This window comes from Protomyctophum bolini (assembly GCF_963924005.1).
Source record: "Protomyctophum bolini genome assembly, chromosome: 5".
In the NCBI taxonomy this organism is placed as follows: domain Eukaryota; kingdom Metazoa; phylum Chordata; class Actinopteri; order Myctophiformes; family Myctophidae; genus Protomyctophum; species Protomyctophum bolini.
The window spans coordinates 16,817,283-16,839,278 of NC_137866.1; the positions used below are offsets into that span (position 1 = coordinate 16,817,283).

General features: G+C 44.4%; 1 protein-coding gene across 1 annotated transcript in view; it reads right to left on the bottom strand.

Annotated features, from left to right (window-relative positions):
• Positions 1 to 1,697: 1,697 nt before the first annotated feature.
• LOC308316096 (membrane-associated guanylate kinase, WW and PDZ domain-containing protein 1-like) overlaps positions 1,698 to 21,996 on the bottom strand; it is a 130,551-nt gene continuing 110,252 nt past the window's right edge. Inside the window, exons 18-26 of the mRNA XM_080764465.1 lie at positions 21,211 to 21,406; positions 20,014 to 20,161; positions 19,108 to 19,262; positions 13,130 to 13,333; positions 10,822 to 10,903; positions 10,415 to 10,475; positions 9,999 to 10,142; positions 9,023 to 9,161; positions 1,698 to 3,266 (exon numbers count right to left, since the gene is read on the bottom strand). Of these exons, the coding sequence (XP_080620591.1) occupies positions 1,798 to 3,266; positions 9,023 to 9,161; positions 9,999 to 10,142; positions 10,415 to 10,475; positions 10,822 to 10,903; positions 13,130 to 13,333; positions 19,108 to 19,262; positions 20,014 to 20,161; positions 21,211 to 21,406 (2,598 nt within the window). The 3' untranslated portion in view covers positions 1,698 to 1,797. The remainder of the gene's footprint in view (positions 3,267 to 9,022; positions 9,162 to 9,998; positions 10,143 to 10,414; positions 10,476 to 10,821; positions 10,904 to 13,129; positions 13,334 to 19,107; positions 19,263 to 20,013; positions 20,162 to 21,210; positions 21,407 to 21,996) is intronic.

A 21,996-nucleotide genomic window follows, 5' to 3' on the forward strand; every position in this document is an offset into this window, starting at 1 on the left:
AACATAAAACAGTGTCAACGTGAATCTTTTTTTCCCCAGTTGAAAATACGATCTTTCTGTCATATCGTCTGTGTCGAGTGGAAACCTCACGTGTCCAAAACTGTTACTTTTCAGGATTCAAATTAAATAATGCAGATCTGCTGCATTTTTTAAGTACATTTACTCAAGTACCGTACTTAGGTAAAACATTTAGCTAATTTTAAGTTGTCCATTTTTCAACACTTTATACCACTACTCCGCAACATCTCTAGTTAGAAGTTACTTTTTAGATTTACCTTATTAGTACAAACCAATTAGAAGTAAAACAAATACAGGCGGCCAAATGCATGCCAATTCTGGGGGGCCTTGACATGACAAAGGTTTGAGAACCATTGATTATAGTAACATTTTCAGGCAGAAAAACTAAGATTTAGAAGACATTTGTAGCATCGGCCTCAGGTCTAAAATGGAACGGTTTCGGTTTCCGCCCGACCGAGAAAAAATCGACAACAAAAAGTAGGATTCTAACATGCTTTTTCCCCCAAGGTACAGAATGTCACGGACCATACAGCTCTCAACAAGCTTGTTCCAGATATTATTCCAAAAATAAATAGTGAGCAAATAAAAATATTATATATATTATATTATTATAATTATATATATATATGTATATATGCGTCAGTCTGGGTACAGGCTTTAGTTCCGACATACTAACAGTCCGACAGTCGTTAGACCGACACCCTACCCCAAACCCTAACCGTATACCACGCAGCGCATGACGGGAGCAGCGCATGTCGGGAGCAGCGCATGTCGGGAGCAGCGCATGTCGGGAGCAGTGGGTGATTTGCGCATGTTGGACTTTTGGTGTGTCGGATAAGCGTGCGCACCCCGTCAGTCTAGATTTACCATCTGATCTTAAATTTTAGATTTTCGTCTTCAGTTCCAGTATTCACACTACTTGTGAAACCCATCGGTATCTTGTGCTATAGTTTTGTTCAATAAAAAGCAATTCTGGGGGAGTGAAAAAACAAAGAAAAATAAAATACATCTAAAACATTTTAAAACCAGCCTACTAATGGGTTGTTTTTAGAAGTACTAGTTTTACCACAAGTTTGGAAGCATTGTTTCAAACTTTCCGGGAGGGAAACATTTTTTTTTTAGAAATGCCTACAAAAAAAGAAAGAAAAATCACTGTATTTACTTTTCTTGTTTTTATATATATATATGCAGGCACATACAATACCTTTTTACTATATAGTACAACAACTTTGTGTTTATGTTCCAAAAAATAATCAACAATAACAAAACGACCAGCATGGAACAAAAAAAAAGAAAAAAAGAAAGAAAAAAAAAAGATTGTACTCCTGCTGTTTTTAGGAATCTGTGGCTGGAGGGGTCAAAATGAGTCAATCAATCGATTGATTCATAAACCAATTGATCAAATAAATCACAAGAGTCAGTATCCTCTCACAAGTTCCGATAATTCCAGTGTATTATACATTGTTTTCCACAACAGTACGAGGAGGCATGGGGGGGGGGGGTTGGAGTTTACCCCAAAGGTCCGTGGGGGAGTGAGTGTTGTTCCAGGGGCGGAGGGGGCTGAATTATTGATAGTCAGGAAACCAAAACGGAATCCTTTTACATGTTCGTAACTCCGAGAGCGTACAAATGTAACCATTTGGTTCCATTTGTACACTCTCAGAGTTATGTGTGTGTGTGTGTGTGTGTGTGTGGGGGGGGGGGGGGGGGGTCAGTGCGGGGAGAGGGGTTCAAGGGGGGTTCCTTGGACGTGAAAAAGAGTGGAGGTTCACTCTGCTTCTAGATGCTGAGGTCCTTGGGGCTCTCTTTGTACGGCCGTCTCTTGGGCTCTGGGATGAGATGGTGGTGGTGTTGGGGGGCGGGGCGCGGCGGGCTGCTACGGCAGCCCACGGCGGCCATCGTGTTGCTGCTGCTGTTGTTGTTGTTGTTGTTTTGTGCGGGCGCATTGTTGTTGTTGAACGTAGCGTTGTTAGCCACGGCGGCGGCGCCGTTGTTGTGATGAGCAGCGTTGTTCTTCAACATGCCATAGTAGTCTTGGAGTCTAGGGGGCGCCGTAGCACCCGCCACATAGTTCAGCTCCTCCCGGCTATAGGCGGTGGAGGAGGAGGAGTCGGGGGAAGAGTCCCGCTCGCTTCGGTAGCGTCTCTCAGGGGTTCCGTTGGTTCTGTTACCGCCGCCGCCACTGTATCTCTCCGGGGAGGAGTCGCCGCCGCGCGACAACAACATGCTGCCGTTGTTCATGCTGCCGTTGTTGGCCCGATCGGCAGAGGAGTGCCCCCTGGAGGAGAGCGACGAGGTGTCGCCGTTGTTGACGACGATGCCAACGCGCTCGGGCGTGGCGGCAGTAGCGTTGATGACTCGGCTGGGCGTCACCGGCTCCTTCAGGAGGAGCCGCCGCTCATAGAACCTCCGCTCGGGTGTGACGGCCGCGAGGAAGCCCCCGTCATCGCACTCCTCCTCGCGCTCAGGCGTGCGGTCCCGGTGCTCGCGGTCCCGGTGCTGCGTCCCCCGGCGGTCCATGGACTTGGCCCGGCGACGGTCCGGCGGGGACGAATTGCGCTTGTTCTCGCTCGTCGCCACGGAGGAGCGGTCGAGGGAGCCGCGGCGCGCCGCGCGGCCGCCGAACCTCCGGTCCAGCGTGGTGGTGGAGAGCTCCCGCCCGCGGAGCTCACCGCTGCGCTGCTGCTGCTCCCGCTCTCTCTCGGCGGCGGCCGCCGCCGCCTTCTTCCCCGAGCTGTCCTTCCTCAGAGTCTTCAGCAGCTTGGAGATGCCGCTCTCCGACTCAGACTTCTTGACCTTGCGGCCTCGGCTCTTGTTGTTGGCGGCGGCAATGTTGTTATTGTCTGGAGACGGCTGTAGTTGTACCGGTAGTTGTTGTAATTGTAGTTGTTGTTGTCTGGCGGCGGTGTGGCTGTTGTTCCATGTGTGGTGGTGGTGGTGGGGGGGACTGTTAAAGGGCCGGCCCTGGTAGTCCATCATCGTGGCGGGCTCGGCGCTGAAGCGGACGTCCCTCGTCTTCGTGTCTCTGTCTCGGCCGCCGCCGCCCGCAGTACGCACGGCCTCCTCCTGGTGGCGCGATGGTGTTTGTTGTTGGTGAAGTTCTGGTGACTGGTAAGAGGTGGACTCTATCGATGATGACCACGACGTGTGCTGTGTGTATCGGCTGTCGTCGAGCGCCGGGGGTCTCACTTCCGGAGCGTTTTGTGCCCCGCCGGATGGGGGAGGGTGCCCGTCATTGGAGCTGCCGTCTGCATGAGGGTGAACAGAAACGCAAGGAAGAGGGAGTCCAAAAACGACAAAAATTATAATAAAGACGCACGTACGAGAGGTTGTGAAATATGACACTATTACGTGTTATATATCGTTTCATGTTGGGGGTGGAAACCTTGAATGTCCCAAAAATAAATCCAATGCAGTTATGATTTAGTCACACAAGCTCTTGTTAAAACTTGTCATTGGTTCAATGTTTATGAAATCCACATTATTATTATAGCAGAAATAGCAGATCTACAAGCTCTTGGCGAGTCACATCATGACGTGTCGTGAGCTTGTAGATCGGATATTTTCGCTACACGAAATAGAGCATTAATTAAATTTAAAAAAACGCTGAAATATGGAGATACAAGGTTTCTGCCCGACAGCAACGATATCTTTATAATGTCCAGTGGTGGAAAAAGTACAAATCTCGTATTGAAAATGTACTTAAGTAAAAGTACAAAGATATCTGCATCAAAATGTACTTAAAGTACTAATAGTAAAAGTACTCACTGTGAAGAATGTCTCATTTCACAAGTTCAAAGTGTTACAGAATCTTTTGAAAATAGCAGATCTACAAGCTAACAATGTGCCACGATGCGACGTATTGTGAGCTTGTAGATCTGCTATTTTCAAATGGCCGAAATGTATATAGGGCTGAAGTGGTTACTGTTCGTTTTCTGATCTAAATTTAAATCTCCAAAGTAACTAGCAACTTAAGTGTTCAAATAATTGTAATGGAGTAAAAGTAAAAAAAATGCCTCTGAAATGTAGTAGAAGTAAAAGTAGGCTACTGAAAAAGTTATGTGTACTTAGTTACTTTCCACCACTGATAATGTCCATATTCGTATTCTTAAATAAATACAATTAAAAATAAATGTGAACGCTTGCATCTGTATTGATGATTGACAATACAGGTTGTTTTATTATGGATATAAACCATGCATATACATGCTCTTCCATAAACATTCCAACAAAATTATATATATATATATATATATATATATATATATATATATATATATATATATATATATATATATATATATATGCAGTACATAATAATAATATGCAATAATAATATAAATAATGTAACCGTAAGTGATTTCATTGTTCACTGAATCACATGGAGGTGTCAAAATCACTTCATAATATTCAAGCATATAATGCTTTCTAGAGCCCGACTGATATATACGTTTTGGCCGATATATCGGTTATTAGACTGTTTTTTTAAAACAATAACATTTTAATAAAAATAAAATGATCCGCCAATCTCCAAGCTCTCGATGCTTCGTGAGCTTGGAGAAGGCCTAGTAGTTATATAGTTCTGTTAAATGTGTATGTAATGTTTTTTTTCTCGGACAAACTCTCTCTCCAAATAATTGGGACCGGACCCCACAAATGTGACCTGTGTCGGGCTCTATTGACCATATTCACACAGCGGCCATCTTGCTCTCTCGTCATATTTGCACGATGGGAGGAAACGTCCCCCCCCCGGGTGACACTTTAAGTGTGACTTAAAAGTGTGCAAAATGGCCGCCCTGTGAATATGGTGAATTGTTTTGACTGGATCTGTGGTGACAATGGGTGTAAATAAATAAAAAAACAACACAGGTTGACGTCATCGACAACAACAGCAGAGGTGCAAAACATCAGCAGGTTTGAGAGAAGCCAGTAACCATGTGACACAACGACAGTAGCTCTGGTCCATGTGCTCCGTGGCGTTGGAAGGAACGGCATGCTACTTTTCAGCCATTGCCTGCGAACCCGCGGTAGCACAGGCTGCAGCAGCCTCTCGTCTGTAGTAAAAACTAAAATACACACCTTTGCCACTCGCCAAAACAAAGACGGTTTTAAGATGTTGAAAGCCTATACACTGACACCAAGCTAGACAGGAACGCCCATAAACGTCACATTCGGTTTTAGCCCGGGGTAAGAATTTGGCTGCCAATGCAACTTGGTCCAATCCTTAATCACATACGGACAAACATCTATGCTGATAATATCTAACTTGCGGAGGTAGCGTGCCTTGTCCATGGGCAACAGATCTTTCAACGTATGGCATTGCAAATACATTTGATAATCGCTACTCTGCGCAATATTGTTTTGGTAATGCCGCAAATTGCATTGCAGTTCCCCGGGGGTGGGCGGAGTCACAGCTTGACGCTCTGAATACGTGCCGTGGTGTCAGTGTATACTTAGTGGGAACACTCAGAGTCCCCCCCACCTCACGTCCAAAATACACGTTTTGGCCAGTATAGAAAATATTTCACTGGAAGAAAAAATATGTTTTAGTTACTCCACTGCGCCCTCTAAAGCCCTAAACACACCAAAGGGTCGCCATGCAACTCCTGGTCCAAACGGTTGCAAGGAGTTGCATGGTGACCCTTTGGTGTGGTTTCGGCCATTGAATTCAACCAGTTGAATGAATCACTTGGGACGCTGGGAGTCAATGTGCAACAGGACATATCACACCGCTGGGACGACGCTAAAACCGTCTCGACCCTTTGGTGTGGTTAGGGCTTAACGTTTTTTCCTTCCACTGAAATATTTTCTTTTCTGGCCAAAAAGGTGTATTTTACACGTGAGGTGTGTGTGTGTGTGTGTGTGTGTGTGTGTGTGTGTGTGGGGGGGGGTCTGAGTGTTCCCACTAAAGGAAAGTATGCTTTCAACTCCTCTAAATCGTCTTTGTTTTATTGAGTAGTGAAAGTGTATTTTAATTTTTTACTATAGGCGAGAGGATACCGGGAGGTGCGTGGCCGCAACGGCTCGGAAGTAACACGATCCTCGAGCTCGATCCTTCTAACGACCTTCTAAGGACCAGAGCTATGACAACAGGTGCAACACATCAGCAGGTTGAGGGCAGCCAGTGTCATGTGACAGAACAACAGTCACTGCAGAGAAACCATTCAAAACAAAATGGCAGAACAACTCAGTTGTGCATTGTTGTTGTCGGGGAGGAGGGTGGCACAACAAACCCAAAGCAAAAAAGTAAATAAAAAGGTGTTATGGCTCTGTGTGTGTGTGTGTGTGGTCGCCGTGAGTGATGAAACAGAGACGTGAGTCAATCTCAGTAAAGGTGGCTACATACTTCACAGAGAGTCCAACCGAACAACACATTTTTTTACAGATCCAAATTAAGTTTAGGATGAAAGGTATTTCATATATGCCAGACCCTGGGCAATCAGTAATCTATCCAGTATTAGGTCAATGAATCTGCCTAGCAAAACTGCAGCTCGCACATTACTTGGAGATATTGCTTGAGGGTTTTATAGGCTTGTTTCTAAAGTGTAGTTGCTTATTTGGGCTTTGCTTCCTGATGTTGCTTAAATGGTGGTTCAAACATTTTCATGGCAAGGACACCCAGATTAATAGTATGTGTCTGCATATCCCCATCTGAAAATATTTTGTGCCAGGGGACCCCGTGCTATGTACCAGAGGGGGAATGTTTTCCCCCCAAGATTCTTTAGAAAATAACACAGATCCAAAGTGCTCATATGGCCTACGTATATAATAGTCGCTTCTTCTGGGCTTGTTTTCATAGACCTGATTGTTTATTATTTCTCTCACAAACTCTGGCAACACTACTGTGTACAGCCAGCCGCTGGAAGCAGTGCTTTTAATACTGGATCTCCTCCTCTGACACGCTGCTATGGGAAACGTGTCACAGAGGCACAGAGGGTTTTTTCCCCCCATTTCTTGCAACAGCTTGTGTTTATTCATGGTCAGTCAGAGATGGATTACAGAGGGGTTTGTATACCTCCCTGGAGGTTGTTCTTGCTCAGGACACTATAGAACCGTCTCTTCAAAACTATACCGCTGCTTTCGCTGCTGGCAGAACGAAGCCTTAGGCAGAATGAAGAAACAAAAACTAAATAAATCACGCACCGCCCCGAGACGTCCTACCATCTTCGCCAGAAGTTTTAGTAGGCAGTAATATACAGTCATACTCGCTAGTCAAACTACTAAAACTTCTGTGTGCAGTTCAGGGTTGATTGTAGGAAGAACAGGAACGCTAGCCCCAAATTGTGATCAAATCCATGGATCTCGGAGCGGTCACCACCAGGTATTCATAACCATAACCTCCGTAAAACTATGCTTAAACCTAGCCTAATTCCAAAATGTAACCCCAGTTAAACTATGCCTATTAAACCTTACCTTATTCCTAAACGTAACCTCAGTAAAACAATGCCTAAACCTATCCTCATGCCTAAACGTAAGCTCTGTAAAACTATGCCTAAACCTAACCTTATTCCTAAACGTACAACCTCAGTAAGAAACTTGAGAGGTTCGGTTGGAGTATGTAGCCCCGCTAAAGAACGGCTTTGTCTGCTGGCTCAGAGAGGGGAGGTGCATTGTGAGTGAAACAGACGTCATGGAAGCAGATACAAGTCAGGGGGAGACATGACAGGAAGCGTCTGTGTACACCATCGCTTCTCAAAGTGGGGTCCTATACGATACTATATCCATTTATATGTTGGCGAGTAAAAATAGCAGCTCGCAGCATTTTCTTTGAAAAATGTGTTTTGTTGTTTTTTGTTGTTTTAAAAAAAACATAAGTCCTCTCTTCTTGAGGGTCTCCCTCAACATGAACAAAATGTGAGAACTGGTGTACACAATACAACACACACAGACACACACAGACACACACAGAGTGGGCGCAGGGCAGGCTGGCATGAGGTGGAGAGGATGGTTTAAAGTGTGAAGGGGTGAAGGGTGGACAGGGAGGGTGGAGGACTGGCTGGCTCTTGGACAGACAGGCTTTTTGGCTACAAACCGTGGTCTGATTTTGGCCCATTAGGTAGAAACAGGGCTCTCCCATCTTGTCATTCCTCATTGTACCAACAGCGAGATGATGAGGGGCCATCATCGCTGGAGAGGAGGAAGAGAGAGCCCGGCGAACAGAGAGAGAGAGAGAGAAGAGAGAGAGAGAGAGAGAGAGAGAGACAGAGACAGAGACAGAAAGAGAGAGAGAGAGAGAGAGACAGAGAGACACAGACAGACAGAGATAGAGAGAGAGAGAGAGAGAGAGAGAGAGAGAGAGAGAGAGAGAGAGAGAGAGAGAGAGAGAGAGAGAGAGAGAGAGCGAGAGAGCGAGAGTCGAATAGAATAGAGAAAACAAATAAAATGAAATAGAAATAAAACAATAAATAAAAAACAGACAAAAGAGACCGTTTACAGTGAGTCGTCAAGGAGCGCAGGAGGGGTTTTGTCGTGAAAGAAACAAATTATATAAATGATATATATTATTTAACAATATCTAAATATCATCAGAGGGAGGGAAAAAGGGATGTTCAGCAAAGTAAAAGCAGAAAAATAAAGCTAGAAAACAACAATATTCAGGCTCTGGACTGTAGTCCAACCGACACAAACAAATACAGTTCCTGGAAGAGCAGATAGTTGCAGCGATTAAAACATATTTGCTTTCAATTACACTGTAGAAGTTTGACCAAAACCTTATTGATCTGTAATGTAACATACATAGACACCCTATTTGTACAGTAATATATCCATATTATATGACATATTGTTCCACTATTTCCGGAAAAGATATAATATCATCACAATATGTTATTATCGTCAATTTCAAGATCGTCTATTTTTTGTGAGATTTGGTGCAGAAAAAATACAGTCCAGTTCACTTGGATGTCATGAACATAGAATTATTAGTCTAGTAAATCATACCATATTATTATTATTATTATTCCATCAGCACAGTGTGTGTGTGTCGTATCGTATTGTTACCCACCATATTCCGGCACTGATCCGTCGCCCCTCTTCAGGACGAGCCGCGCCCGTCGACCTCCATTCTTGATGAGCTCGATGGCGCGCGCGTGCTTCATGTTCTTTGTGCTCTCACCGTTGATCTCCAAGATCTCGTCTCCCACCTGAGGAACGTCACCACGACAGACAACCAGGTAAATAAACAGTATAGCGGGGCTTGTTCTCCACTAAAGACATTCCTTAGTGGACTGAGTCAGGAATTTGGCGGTAAAGTAAAACAGCAAATAAAATCTCTCATTTAAATGCGCTACGTGTATGTGCACATGTGTATGTGCGCATGTGCTATGATGAAGGGCCTTAAAGGTAATAGGAGACGGCCCGGGCAGCTGGCATAGCTGTCTGGGCACCATGGCTGGTAAGCCAGTCTGGCAGTGTGCCGCGGGTTCGACTCCTGATCCCGACGGCCTTTACTGCGCGTCACCCACCTATCTCTCTCCCCATTTCCTGTCAGCCTACTTTCCCTCTACCAATAAAAAGGCAAAAGCCTTTTATGTGTGTTTGCTAGCGAGTTTGCCAGCACTCCATTTGCCTCCAAACTTGCCAAGGCCTATTCATAAGTACTCTGCCCAGGGCCTAGGCTTATTATCCCGCCCTCTGTGTCTTCACATATTGTATTTGTACAGTTAATATAAAACCCCATTATTCAGGCACATTACAGCCACCTCTTTTTCCCCATTAGGCCCACTCCACACAATGTCATCAAACAGCACCTATGGGAATGTCATTCTACAGGCCACAGGTTTCTGTGTTACACCTCCATGCTTTGCTCCTCTCTGCTTCCATCTTGTGGTGTGTGTGTGTGTGTGTGTGTGTGTGTAATGTCTTAAGTTATTTATTTATTCATACATTCATTCATTTAGCAGCTAGGTTGTCGCGCTCCTTCTAGCCTTATAAAAACAAGGAGTATGTGTGTGTGACATGATGGAGAGGCTCGTCAGTACCCTCATCTTGCCGTTCCGTACGGCCGCCCCGTCCTCGGCCAGCCTCAACACGTACAGGTCCATGCTGTACTCCCTGCCCCCCCGCAGGCTGAACCCGAAACCTTTACTGTCCCGCTCCAGATCCACCGAATAGAAGTCACCATCCTGGGGGAGAGGGGGAGGGAAGGAGAGATAGATAGGGTTGAGCTTGGCACTACAGCTACAAAACTGTGGTGGGATTTATAAGATCTAAGGATATCCACCGATGTATATCAGCCACAAATCTGTATCAGCCGATATTTGCTGTTATCGATCAATATCGGCAAATAAAACTAAATAAACGGTACTGGCTAAATTGTTATTTTAAACATCGGTGTCAGTATCGGCTATTCATTTCCATATCGGTGCATCCCTAATAAGATCAAATCTATTCTTACCTGTGGGACTTGGGTTTGTGTCGGGGGAGGCGGGGGAGCCCCTTTGGATTTTGAGTTATTCCTATGAAAAAGAGACATTCATTTAAATACAATAAATACAATATTCATTATAAATAGAGAGTATGCTGTGTGCCGTATGCTGCAACAGAGACCTTCTACAGTCTAGCGCAGTGGCAATTAGAGAATGTAGAAGAATTGTTACGTTTCCCCGTTATCTCCCCTATGGTCAATACATCAATACAGCATGGAATTGTGGACAGAATCTTATCCATCATCGACAACAAAATATATTCTAAGTCTTGGGTCTGAGGGGCAAAATCTCATCAAATGGTGGTCCGTGGCTCAAATGCCCAATAAATAACGGACCTTGATGTGAAAAAGGTTGAAACTGAGGTAGCTGGACCAACCGTGACTCTGTCTGAGGTGTGTGCGTCGTGGTGATTGTGGCGATCTTCTCTGCGTTGGTCAGCAGAGATGCGTTGGACGACTCTGGAGAGAAACACATATCATATGAGTATAAGACACAAGTGTAGACTGGCTTTCCTGTTAAGATGAAATACTGGAGCCATGATGGGGTCATGGACAGGAAGTCCGGGTCAGCGAGGGGGTCCACCAAATCTTTGCGTGATAGGGACTTTATTTTAGAATTGTTTACACATCAACCACTTGAACCTCAGCATCCCTATAGCAAAATTGAAAGGAGAAGAGAAGAAAAGAAAAGAAAAACACTACGAAAACACAAAACAAAAAAACTGCGTAATTGTCCTTTCTCGTCAGGCAAAAATGTAAGAGCGCGGCGCCGCGGGCATGAATGTGTCAGCGAGTATCATCCCCCACTGACCCTGGTCAAACTACGTATACTACAGTACCTGAATACCGTACATATCGGCAAGAATCCTCGTATCTCTGTTTTGTTTTTTGTAGCCTACATTAATGCCTTATTTTCACCGCGAAATACGGGAAAATGGCCGATCTACAAGCTCATAATGCGCGACGCGTTGTGAGTTTGTAGATATGCTATTTTCACTATTAAAAAAAAGAAGAAAAAAAAACGACTTTTCAAATGATAAAAGGGGAACGGTTTTGGACATACACGGTTTCCATGATATGCCTGCTGCCCTCAGGCTGTAAAAGCATCGCTATCATTAATTCATGTCTCTCTCTCTCTCCGTCTCTCTCTCTCTTCGTTATTATGAAAGGCATGCCTCTACCCAGCGGTTTAAAGTAACTGTATCATCCCCTAAAAGGGATGATATATATTTATTCATTAGAAGGACAATATCACCAGTCACCAGAATCAGAGACACAGGTGTTTTCAATTAGTCTGGTTAAAGGACCTATAACATAAAATTCTACTTTTTAAATTTTGTTGGTGTTTTTTGGGCTCCCCTATGTGTTTTCTATCCACACAAATATGCACTTTTGAACAATCAGGCTTTCTCATCATATGGGGGCTTTTATGGAAATTGCTCTCAGGAACAGCTCAACTGATTTGGTCGTATGCGTGATGTCATCAGTATCACCCTACTTTGTATAATTCCTCCTCTTCAGTCTCCAGTTCCAAATTTGCATTTCCACTATGTTTACAATGTCCACCATTGTTGATTTTCCAAGCAGGCATGGAATTTAAACAAGCCTGGTTTTATCTAGCATCAGTATTATAATGACTCAAATATTAAATCATTTGCATATCAGCACCCCCACCACCTCAGGACATTGTGGTACTGCAGCTAAAACTGCTTCAAGGTCCAGAAAGAAATGACAATGACTGGTTATATCAGAGTGGTGATTGAGGCTCAAACCATTAGAAATAACTTTGAGGAACATAGACATGATATTAAATATTAATACAATTAATGTTATTTCTTCTTTAAAATGTAGAATTTGAAGTTACAATGGGTTGTTATTGGAAGGGAGGGGGGAGGCGTGTCCGATTAAATCAAAATCAAATGTCTAAATACCTAATCCAGCAACTTAAAAACGGTGCGTTGTGTTGCGAGGGGTTTAAGTGGTTAAAGTGCAAATGCAGAGTAATACAGCTAATGCATTTGTTTTGTATTACCATTTAATGCTAAACTGCCAGGATCCGCTGGTGGGCAGAACAAACCAAGTTGTGTGGGCGTGAGTGTGTGCGCTCGCGTGCATGTATGTATCTTGGGGTGTTGTTCTCCTCTTAATTAAGCTGTGTCTCTGAGGAGGAACTATTTTCATACCCACAGCGTCTCCAACTTCAACCTGATAACAACCTACAATTCAGGGGTTCCCTAGAACCTTTTCCATGGACCCCCCCAGCACCACTGCCATAGCCTCTGGCAGCAGGCAGGCGAAATGTGAAATGGCTTAGAAGAAATGCGTGGCAAACAGTGTTAATGTTGCCAGCTATTATTTTCTCCCCTCATTTTAGCCATAGTCTTTAGAATGAAATTCCATTTAGTTGTAGTCAAGTCATCTGAGAAGTTTTAGACAAATTTCAGTCGACTAAAGATCATAAGATTTTAGTCGAATAAATCTATGGTTCATTACTTTCTACATTTGGGTGCTTTAAGTACATTTTGACGCCAATACTTTTGTACTTTTACTCAAGAACATTTTGGAATTCCGGACTTTTTACTTGTAGTAAAGGAAGTAGTTCCACATTGACACTATTGACACTTTTGCCCAAGTAAAACATTTGAGTGCTTTCTTTCCCACCACTGTCACCACTTCTTTCCTTACCGTCTCCGGGGATGATGCGCAGTGCCACGGTGTTCCCGGCCTCCTTGATGAGGTTGACGATGTCCGAGTGGGACTTGTTGGTGATGGAGCAGCCGTTGACCGCCAGGATGCGGTCGCCCACCTTCAACTTCCCACAGCGGTCCGCCGGGCTGCCCTCGATGATGCGCCCTATTTTGTGGGGCATGGCCACACACGCGTTGCCGGCTTTTGTGTGTTGCAAAAAACAAGGCCATTTTGTGTGTGTGTGTTTGTTTGTGTGTGTGTGTGTGTGTGTGTGTGTGTGTGTGTGTGTGTGTGGTTTATACGTGTGAGAGGTCCCCATGTTCGTGTGATTGTATAAGGCGATTTGATGATTTGATTGTTGATTTTTGATGATGCATTGATTTTTAGGAAAAGTGAAAGATATTGTGAAGAAATGGAAGAAAAGAGAAAAGGGAAAGATAGAAAACAATAAGTCAATTATCCCAACAAGGCCACCGTAGACATTTTCACCCCCAGAGAAACCAGACAAAAATCTAAATAAAGAATTACCCCCGATCAGCATGCAAAACACATCTCCTGACCAACCTCATTGGTTGAAGGGATAACACAGCCATAAGGTCATTGGTTGAAGGGATAACACAGCCATAAGGTCATTGGTTGAAGAGATAACACAGCCATAAGGTCATTGGTTGAAAGGATAACACAGCCATAAGGTCATTGGTTGAAGAGATAACACAGCCATAAGGTCATTGGTTGAAGAGATAACACAGCCATAAGGTCATTGGTTGAAGGGATAACACAGCCATAAGGTCATTGGTTGAAGAGATAACACAGCCATAAGGTCATTGGTTGAAGGGATAACACAGCCATAAAGTCAATGGTTGAAAGAATAACACAGTCATAAGGTCATTGGATGCAAAACTCACAAACTGCAAATTCTGATTGTATTAGTTACACTAAATGTGTGTTAATTAAGTTACTTTATTTTTTTACTTTCGGTTTCTACTTTCGGTTAAAAACTAACGCACCAGACTTTTGGTTTAACAGAGTTTTACTTATTAATTTTAGAAAACGTGTGTTAATGAGTTACTATATATTTTATTTTATACTGTTCTAAAAATCTAAAAATAGGCTTCTACCAGAACGTTTTCGATATTGTACTGTTGTGGTATTGATACTTACTTTCACTTTCACAGAGTACTTCTTCTACAACTGTCCCGTCCCCCCTTCTCTAATTCATGAATCGATCAGTGAATCACACACCACTCTGGGACCTCCGTGGCTAACTCTCTGCCACACTGTCAATTCGCTCCACGCGTACGGCCCTCTGACGTTGTGTGTGTAATTGATGGTGTGTGTTAAGCTTTCCACCTACAACAGCATGAGACGATTTCAAGGTGACTTGATTCTCCATAGAGAAAAACGTCCGCGACCCAGGGCATGAACGAGTGACGTCAGGACTTCAGTACTATACGGTAATCAATAAGGCATAAGGCGGTATTAACCCATTTAGGCCTGACGTCGAAATTAAAAAAACGAAATTAAAAAAGTATAACATAATGCTTAGTTAAAACACCAAAAGGGGTTCCCGTCCAGAATGGGTATCATCTCTGTCTCGTGGAAACCTCACATGTCCAAAAATGAATTGCATTTTTATAGCGCTTGCACAAAGTGCTTTACAATGGTTCATTCATTCATAGATTGGGAGGTGAAGCAGCGAACAGTCGACGCCAGCGTCCTCACCCACATTCACACACCAATGGTGGTGAGCTAACACTGACCAACTCATTGGAGGCATTGTAGGGTTCAGTGTCTTGCCCAAGGAAACTATGACATGTGGACAGGAGGAGCCTGGATTCAAACCACCGACCCACGGATCGCGGGACGACCTGCTCTACCTGCTGAGCCACAGCCGCCCTTAAAACTGTTACTTTTCAGGATTAAAACAAAAACGGCTAGATTTGATTATTTTGTGTGCCGCTGTAGTATGATCAAGTAGGGCACTAATTTACTAAAGTAAAAAACAAATCTGGAGATAAGAGGTTTCTGTTCTGAGCCCATCTCTACAGCCTAATAATATAGAAGACATATCCAGGTACAGTGCAGCCTATAGTGTGAGTGACAGTGTTCATCTGTATTGTTTACACTAGTACAGCTCTGAACACACACCAGGGACGTCCCTCCTCCACCTCTGCCTCATTCCCTTCATCTCTCTCTGTGACAGAGAGAAAGAGTGCATACACAGACACACATACACATATGCACACTCCCACACAGACTCACACACCTGCACATTCAACTGCACACGTGTATAATTTCATTTTTGGTGTGTGCCAAAAATAAATGGAAATGTTTGGATGTGCCTGGATTTGGATTATCTTTTAAAATAATAATAATAATAATCCTATTTTTTGGTGTATAATTTGTTATTCGTCATGCCTTATGTTTGATTACTTTGTTTAACTTACTACTTATTTATTATTTTTGGTGAGAACCTTGCAAAAGCCCTTTATGGGTTTCTCACCTGCACTTATTTTCTGTCTATTAATTCTTCAGCCTAAAATCAGATCTGTGCCTCATCCAGATTGGATTTGTTTAAAGACCTAGGGCCTGATTCTTCAACGCGTTTACGCTGATATAATGACGTGAAGCTAGCGGAAAGGCATTTACGTGGATTTCCCACATTAATTTGGAATTCATGGAAATGGCCGTGAACTTGACGCTCACGTAGGTTGGTCGGAAACTCCGTAAAATCCCACGGGACCTCTTTAGGTGGCGGACGAATTTACGGATATATTCAGAAGGCTTTAGTCTTCATGCTGAATCAATAAATAGTTCCCAAATCGCAGATAAAATATGTAGGCATGTGTCCCGACCCTAACATTGTTCAGCACATAAAAAAATGATATATAAAAGCCGAGTGCACTTGCACTTGTATGCCTATGCATGCATTCTAGAGTCAAGTCCCATAAGGAAACTGCCCCTGCAAGCGACACCTTTTTATTTATTTATTAGGATATTTCTATAGCATGCGCGATTGCGCTGCTCACTTGACAGCCTTCTCTAGGCTACTCGCAGTGCGTTGTGAGCTTGTAGATCGGCTCCCGTGGACTCGCGCTGCATGTTAAAAAACAAACTCACAATTATAATAAGAACATAGGCCTACACTTATCTGCATTCTGTACTGTACGAATCCAACGTTGTTTAGTGTGTGTTAGTGTTGTTTAGTGAGTCAGTTCTCTGACTGTCGGTGTGTGTGTGTGTGTGTGTGTGTGTGTGTGTGTGTGTGTGTGTGTGTGTGTGGGGGGGGGGGGGGGGGGCGGACAGCAGCATGCGGCCGCTGAACCGAGTCCAATCTGGGTGAAATTTACATTGGAAAATTAATATAACGGCGCGGTGAGCCCGGCAAGGACAGAACACGGCCTGGCCCGACTGTTATATGGTCTATCTATGGCATTCTATGGTTAACAGACTGACAGACATGCCGGTCTGACAGACAGACAGCAGTCACGACGAGGGCTATAAATCCACAGCGTGCAATTTGGCCAGTCAGTTTTAAGCCAGCTCACCTTAATTAATTATAATATGGGCAACGTTGTAGCTGTGTAGGCTATATGCTGTAGGCTACTACATTGATCTCATCATGAGTTTGCCGTGTCCCGCGAATCATTTTAATATGACGACATCATGAAATTAATTTACATCTGATACATCGGATATCTATTTTACTTCTGCAGGCGAGTGTTGTTTCTTTTTTTATAACCCTCAGGTGCATTCATCAGTAGCCTATAAGGGCTTATCATTGCCGAGTTGTAATATAGCATTTGGTCGTGTGGTGAACAGTAGGCCTACAAATTAATATCATGTATTGATATTGATCACATGCATGGATGCCACACACAGAATAGTTTAACTCACTGGATAAACTCACTGGATTATAATTTCTTAAATTCTTCAGACAAGAGGATCCCAATTATTCACTTATGAATGTATATGCTTGTACTGTTCTTTATCGCGCAAGCCATGCCCCCCTCCCTCTCTCCCCTCTCTCTCTCTCTCTCTCTCTCTCTCTCTCAAAAGACGACTTTTGCATTGACATATATCCGATATTTTAAATATCGGATAGCCTATATTTTACCTCTGACTGCAAAGGTGTGAGTGCAGCACCCGCCTTGGTCCCGAACTTAATTAAATAAATTATAATGATATTGCTTCAGCAGCGGAGCACGCACCGTTGTGGACATTTTAATAGAGTGCGGGCTATATTCATGCATTGACCGCGGCTGTGAAGCCGCATAGTCTGCGGCTGCAAAGCCTTTTTTCTTTTTTTGACAGACCAAACTGCTGTCTGCTGAGTCATGCTTGAAGCCTTTTATGGTGCTATATGGGGCGTGGATCAATGCAAATGAGGTTGTCGGGTGCTTTTCCGATCACTTTGCACCCACTGCATTCAGTATGACATACACCTGCGATACGCCAGCGCACCTGTGGTACACACCGCTCTCTGAATAACACGTCATCTCAACGTAGCTTGATCAGACGGATAAATACGATATCTGTTTCCGCCACAGTGTAACGGTGGCGTATTTCTTTTTAATGAATCAGGCCCCTAAAGTGGAAAGCTGTGTGTTTTTGAACCAATCAGAATGTCGCATCCCTCCAGGCTATGGGACGTTGCTCTGCTACACGCGCAAAGCGTGCACGGACATGCATATTGTTTACAAAGTCACAGAGGGACAGGCAGCAAAAGCTCATGGCTTAATTCCAACCTACAATGTTTTCTGATACATATTTTAGTGTGCTGATTAAGTTTCAAATGAGTAATACACTGTCTGGATGTCATCTTGAATGGGATTGAAAACGGAGTAGTTCTGTAATCAGAAGCAGCTGCATTTGGAGGACGACACAACAATGGGAATATAACAGGTGAATGAAAACAATATTATTATTATTTTTTCATGTGAGGCTCGACACGTCATCATGCATCATGATGTCGTTCAAAGGAAGTAATTAAAATTGAATTTTTATGGATTTTGATATAAAAGAATACAGAGACCGGTTCCACCACTTTTGGTTCCACTTCAGTCAAATCTTAACTCTCTCGCATTCCACCTCACTCCTACTGCGGGCCACAAGTTTAAAAAAAAAAATACTTCAAATTGTACTTAAGTACAGTACTTGAGTAAATGTATTAAGTTCACACCACTGCCTGTATCACCGCACAGCTGCCTCTCTCTCTGACTTTAATAAAACAACACTCTATCTACGCCTCCCTGACAGCCCTCCAACGGAACCTGTCATTCTGATTGTCAATTTCACTCAACAGAACATCTGTTCAATTTACATTCAGCGCTACGCAGCAAGCTATAATATATGCTTCTGCTAATTTGATTTACAGTATAAGACAAATAAAGCCTACGCGACCACACAGACAAAAGGGAAGCGTGGTGCATAGTCGTGGGAGGCCTGCTGTAGTTTGAGAACAAAATACACAGTTTGAATTTGTACAAGGTAAACGAAAACCTCTATTATAGGTTGAAACATATTGGTGTTGTTTGCCTTGTAAAAAGCTCTATCCTCCCTTTCATTTTTTTTAAATTAAGTGCTCGGATCCCCAGTTTTCCCCCCTTTTCCCCACGTCTGATCGAGAAGCATCTTTGATAATGTCTAACTATTTTTAACCACTGTACAGTCTGCGGTTGAGTTGAACATCTGGTTGCATTGTTCTTATCTGTCATCTGCTGTTTGTTTGCATTTTCGCTTTCAGTCGTACAGAAGACTGTTAGGAGGAGGAAGTGTTGATCACACTAATAGCGTCACACAAAAGCACCAAAAGTATAGCAGATCTAGAAGCTCGAAACAATCTGCTACTTTTTTTCTCTCGGAATCCTGAAGTACACATATGAAGTTTCCACCCGACAGAGACGATATGGAAGTTGATATGGAAGAACTGAGATTGATTATTAGTATATTTGTCTTTTTGCTCTTCTACTTACCGAAGGTGGTCCCGGCGTCAGGTCTGGAGACGGACGACACGATAACAAAGCCAAAGCCCTCGTTCTCTCCACGCTGGATCTCCACGTCGTACGGCTGCAGCGAGGCGGGCACCACCGCGCTGCCGCTGCCCCCACCTCCCCCGCTGCCGATGCCGCTGCACGGCGGGGCGTGATGAGAAGAGAAGACTTTTTAAACCACATTTTGACCTGAGATCAGATTCTAAAAATGTCTTCTACATCCTGACAGTTTTCTGAAAAAGCTATGTTTCTATGTCAGCCGTTCAAAAATAGCAGACCTACAGTACAAGCTCGTAGCTTGTAGATCTGCTATTTTTCAACACCAAAAGGGGTTCCCGCCCAAAATGGGTTAACCACTTATTTTTTTTACTCCAATTTAGTCGTTATTATGCCAACCGATTCCTTCCCACACACATTTCTGTGTCGTCACTTGCTGTTGTATCCTACTTTCCCCCACCGGGAGCACGTAGAGCCTTCGTCCTACTACAACACTACCTGCTGACAGGTAGTCAGCCCCAGTTCGTAGCCATACGTACAGCTAATGACTCCAGAGCCCGCCCCCCCCCTGTAAAGACGCTAGGACAAAGCCGGTTGCACCATGGTGGATTCAAACCCACAACCTCCGTGGAGGTGGGCAGGGACTTTACCAATGCGCCACTCACTCAGACATACACACGTAAACACGTCTCATTCACAACGCGTTGTAGATCTGCTATTTCGATAGTATTTCCGGGGGGGCAGAGTGGCATTCCGACGCACCGCCATTCCGACTACGTGGCTTCCGCGCGCGGTTAGGGTCAGGGACAGGGTTAGTAATGCGGGCGAGCCGGAATGGCGGTGCGTCGGAATATCCAGCTAGCTTCCTGCATGCTAACATACTGTACGCACCTGGTGGAGCCGCTGCCCGAGCTGACGGTGTTGAGTGAGTTTTGGCTGCCCTGCGGGGTCCGCTTGCCCTCTGTCAGGCTGGGGGCCTGCGTGCTGCTGTGGTGGGACGAGGCCGGCGACGGGGGTACGTCCCCCTCGCCTTTAGACCCTGAGGAGGAGAGGGGATGAACACAGAGACGCGTTAAATATAATAACACACCGCTTCTCAATTCACAACGTGGGCGTTTATCAGACGCTCTTCATCCAGAGCAATTTGCAGTGAACAAGGTGTTGTGCACTAGTAAACTAGGATCACAAGTAAACCAAGCATCAGGCTAAACAACATACTTACAGTAAGCAAGAACAACGCATGGCAATACATCAAATACATAAAATAATTGTCATCAAGAATCATAAGGAAGCCAAGAGTAGAATATATTTACAATGAAACTACGAGTATACACTATAGATTGCTATGTCTACATAAAATGCTATCTAAATTACATAAGTTGAGCCTCTGCATATGCCTGTAAGGTCGTCGAGGCTGGGGCAAGTGCTACGGCAAGTACCACTTAGACAATGAACCCGGCATCTGTCTAGATAACATGCATTATAACCTGGGTGTTTTAATCAAAACATATCACTTACTCTACCTTTTAATTTAGTCGTTACTGTGCACTTACATTACGTCATGCAGTTGATAGTATAACCTGCTCTTGTCTTGTGGTTTGTGATTCCTATAACTAAAATAGCAGGCCATAGGCCATAGTAGGCTGTCTGTACATACCTAGTATATATACACATATATATATTTTAGATCTATATGCATTATTTGGTGTCAGTACGGTCTATTTATAGCTAGGGAGTGCAGTTATCTGCCCTCAGTGTCTCTGCTCTGTTCTCTATCTATAACTGTGTGTGTGTGTGTGTGTGTGTGTGTGTGAGTGAGTGAGTGAGTGAGTGAGTGAGTGAGTGAGTGAGTGAGTGAGTGAGTGAGTGAGTGAGTGAGTGAGTGAGTGAGTGAGTGAGTGAGTGAGTGAGTGAGTGAGTGAGTGAGAGAGAGAGAGAGAGAGAGAGAGAGAGAGAGAGAGAGAGAGAGAGTGTGAGTGAGTGTGTGTGTGTGTGTGTGTGTGTGTGTGTGTGTGTGTGTGTGTGTGTGTGTGTGTGTGTGTGTGTGTGTGTGTGTGTGTGTGTGTGTGTGCGTGCGTGCGTGCATACCTGCGTATGCGCTGGTCTTACGTCTCACGGTCAGGTTGACGTGGCCCTGCTTGGCCGCCTGCTGCATCAGCTGCACCACCAGCTGGTGAGACTTGCCCACCACGGCCGTTCCGTCCACGCAGATCAGCTCGTCGCCCGAACGCAGGCGGCCGTCCTCGTCTGCCGCGCCGTACTTTACGATGTGCCCAATGTAGATCTGGGGAGGAGGGCAATTTCATACAGTGTCAGCTAGTTTGACAACTTTTGGGGCTGTACCCGAAATTGGAGGTCTTTTCGGTGAAGGGGGACCCCGGTCAACGACGGCGACAGAACCAGACGATTCTCACGGTCCCACAAACCCGGTCGAAGCAAAAAGGCGTTTTCTGTGGCTCCCAAAATAACGGAAACGGCCTACTGTTTCCTGTTAGAACCGCCTGTTCTGTGGACACCTCAGCTGAGAGAGAGATGAAGGCCTGTAGTGTCTCAGAGGACCCCCCCCCCCCCCCGTTGAAGACCCATGGTCTGCACGGGGGGGGCCTCTGGCTTCTGGTTTTATATCTTCTGTTCTTTCTGTTATATTGTACATTGTACACAGAGTGTTTTTGTCTGCCCACCCCAATGATAAAAGGTAATTCGGACTCCCTGGGGCCTGCTGTGGGTGGCTCTGTTATTACTCCTACAATCTGAGCCTGGCTAAAAAAAGGACAGTTGATAGATAGATAGACACCTTTATTGATCCCGCGGGGGGACATTAGTCGCCCAGAGGCAGCACAGAGGTTACAGAGTTAGGTAACAAGGTAAAGTGTA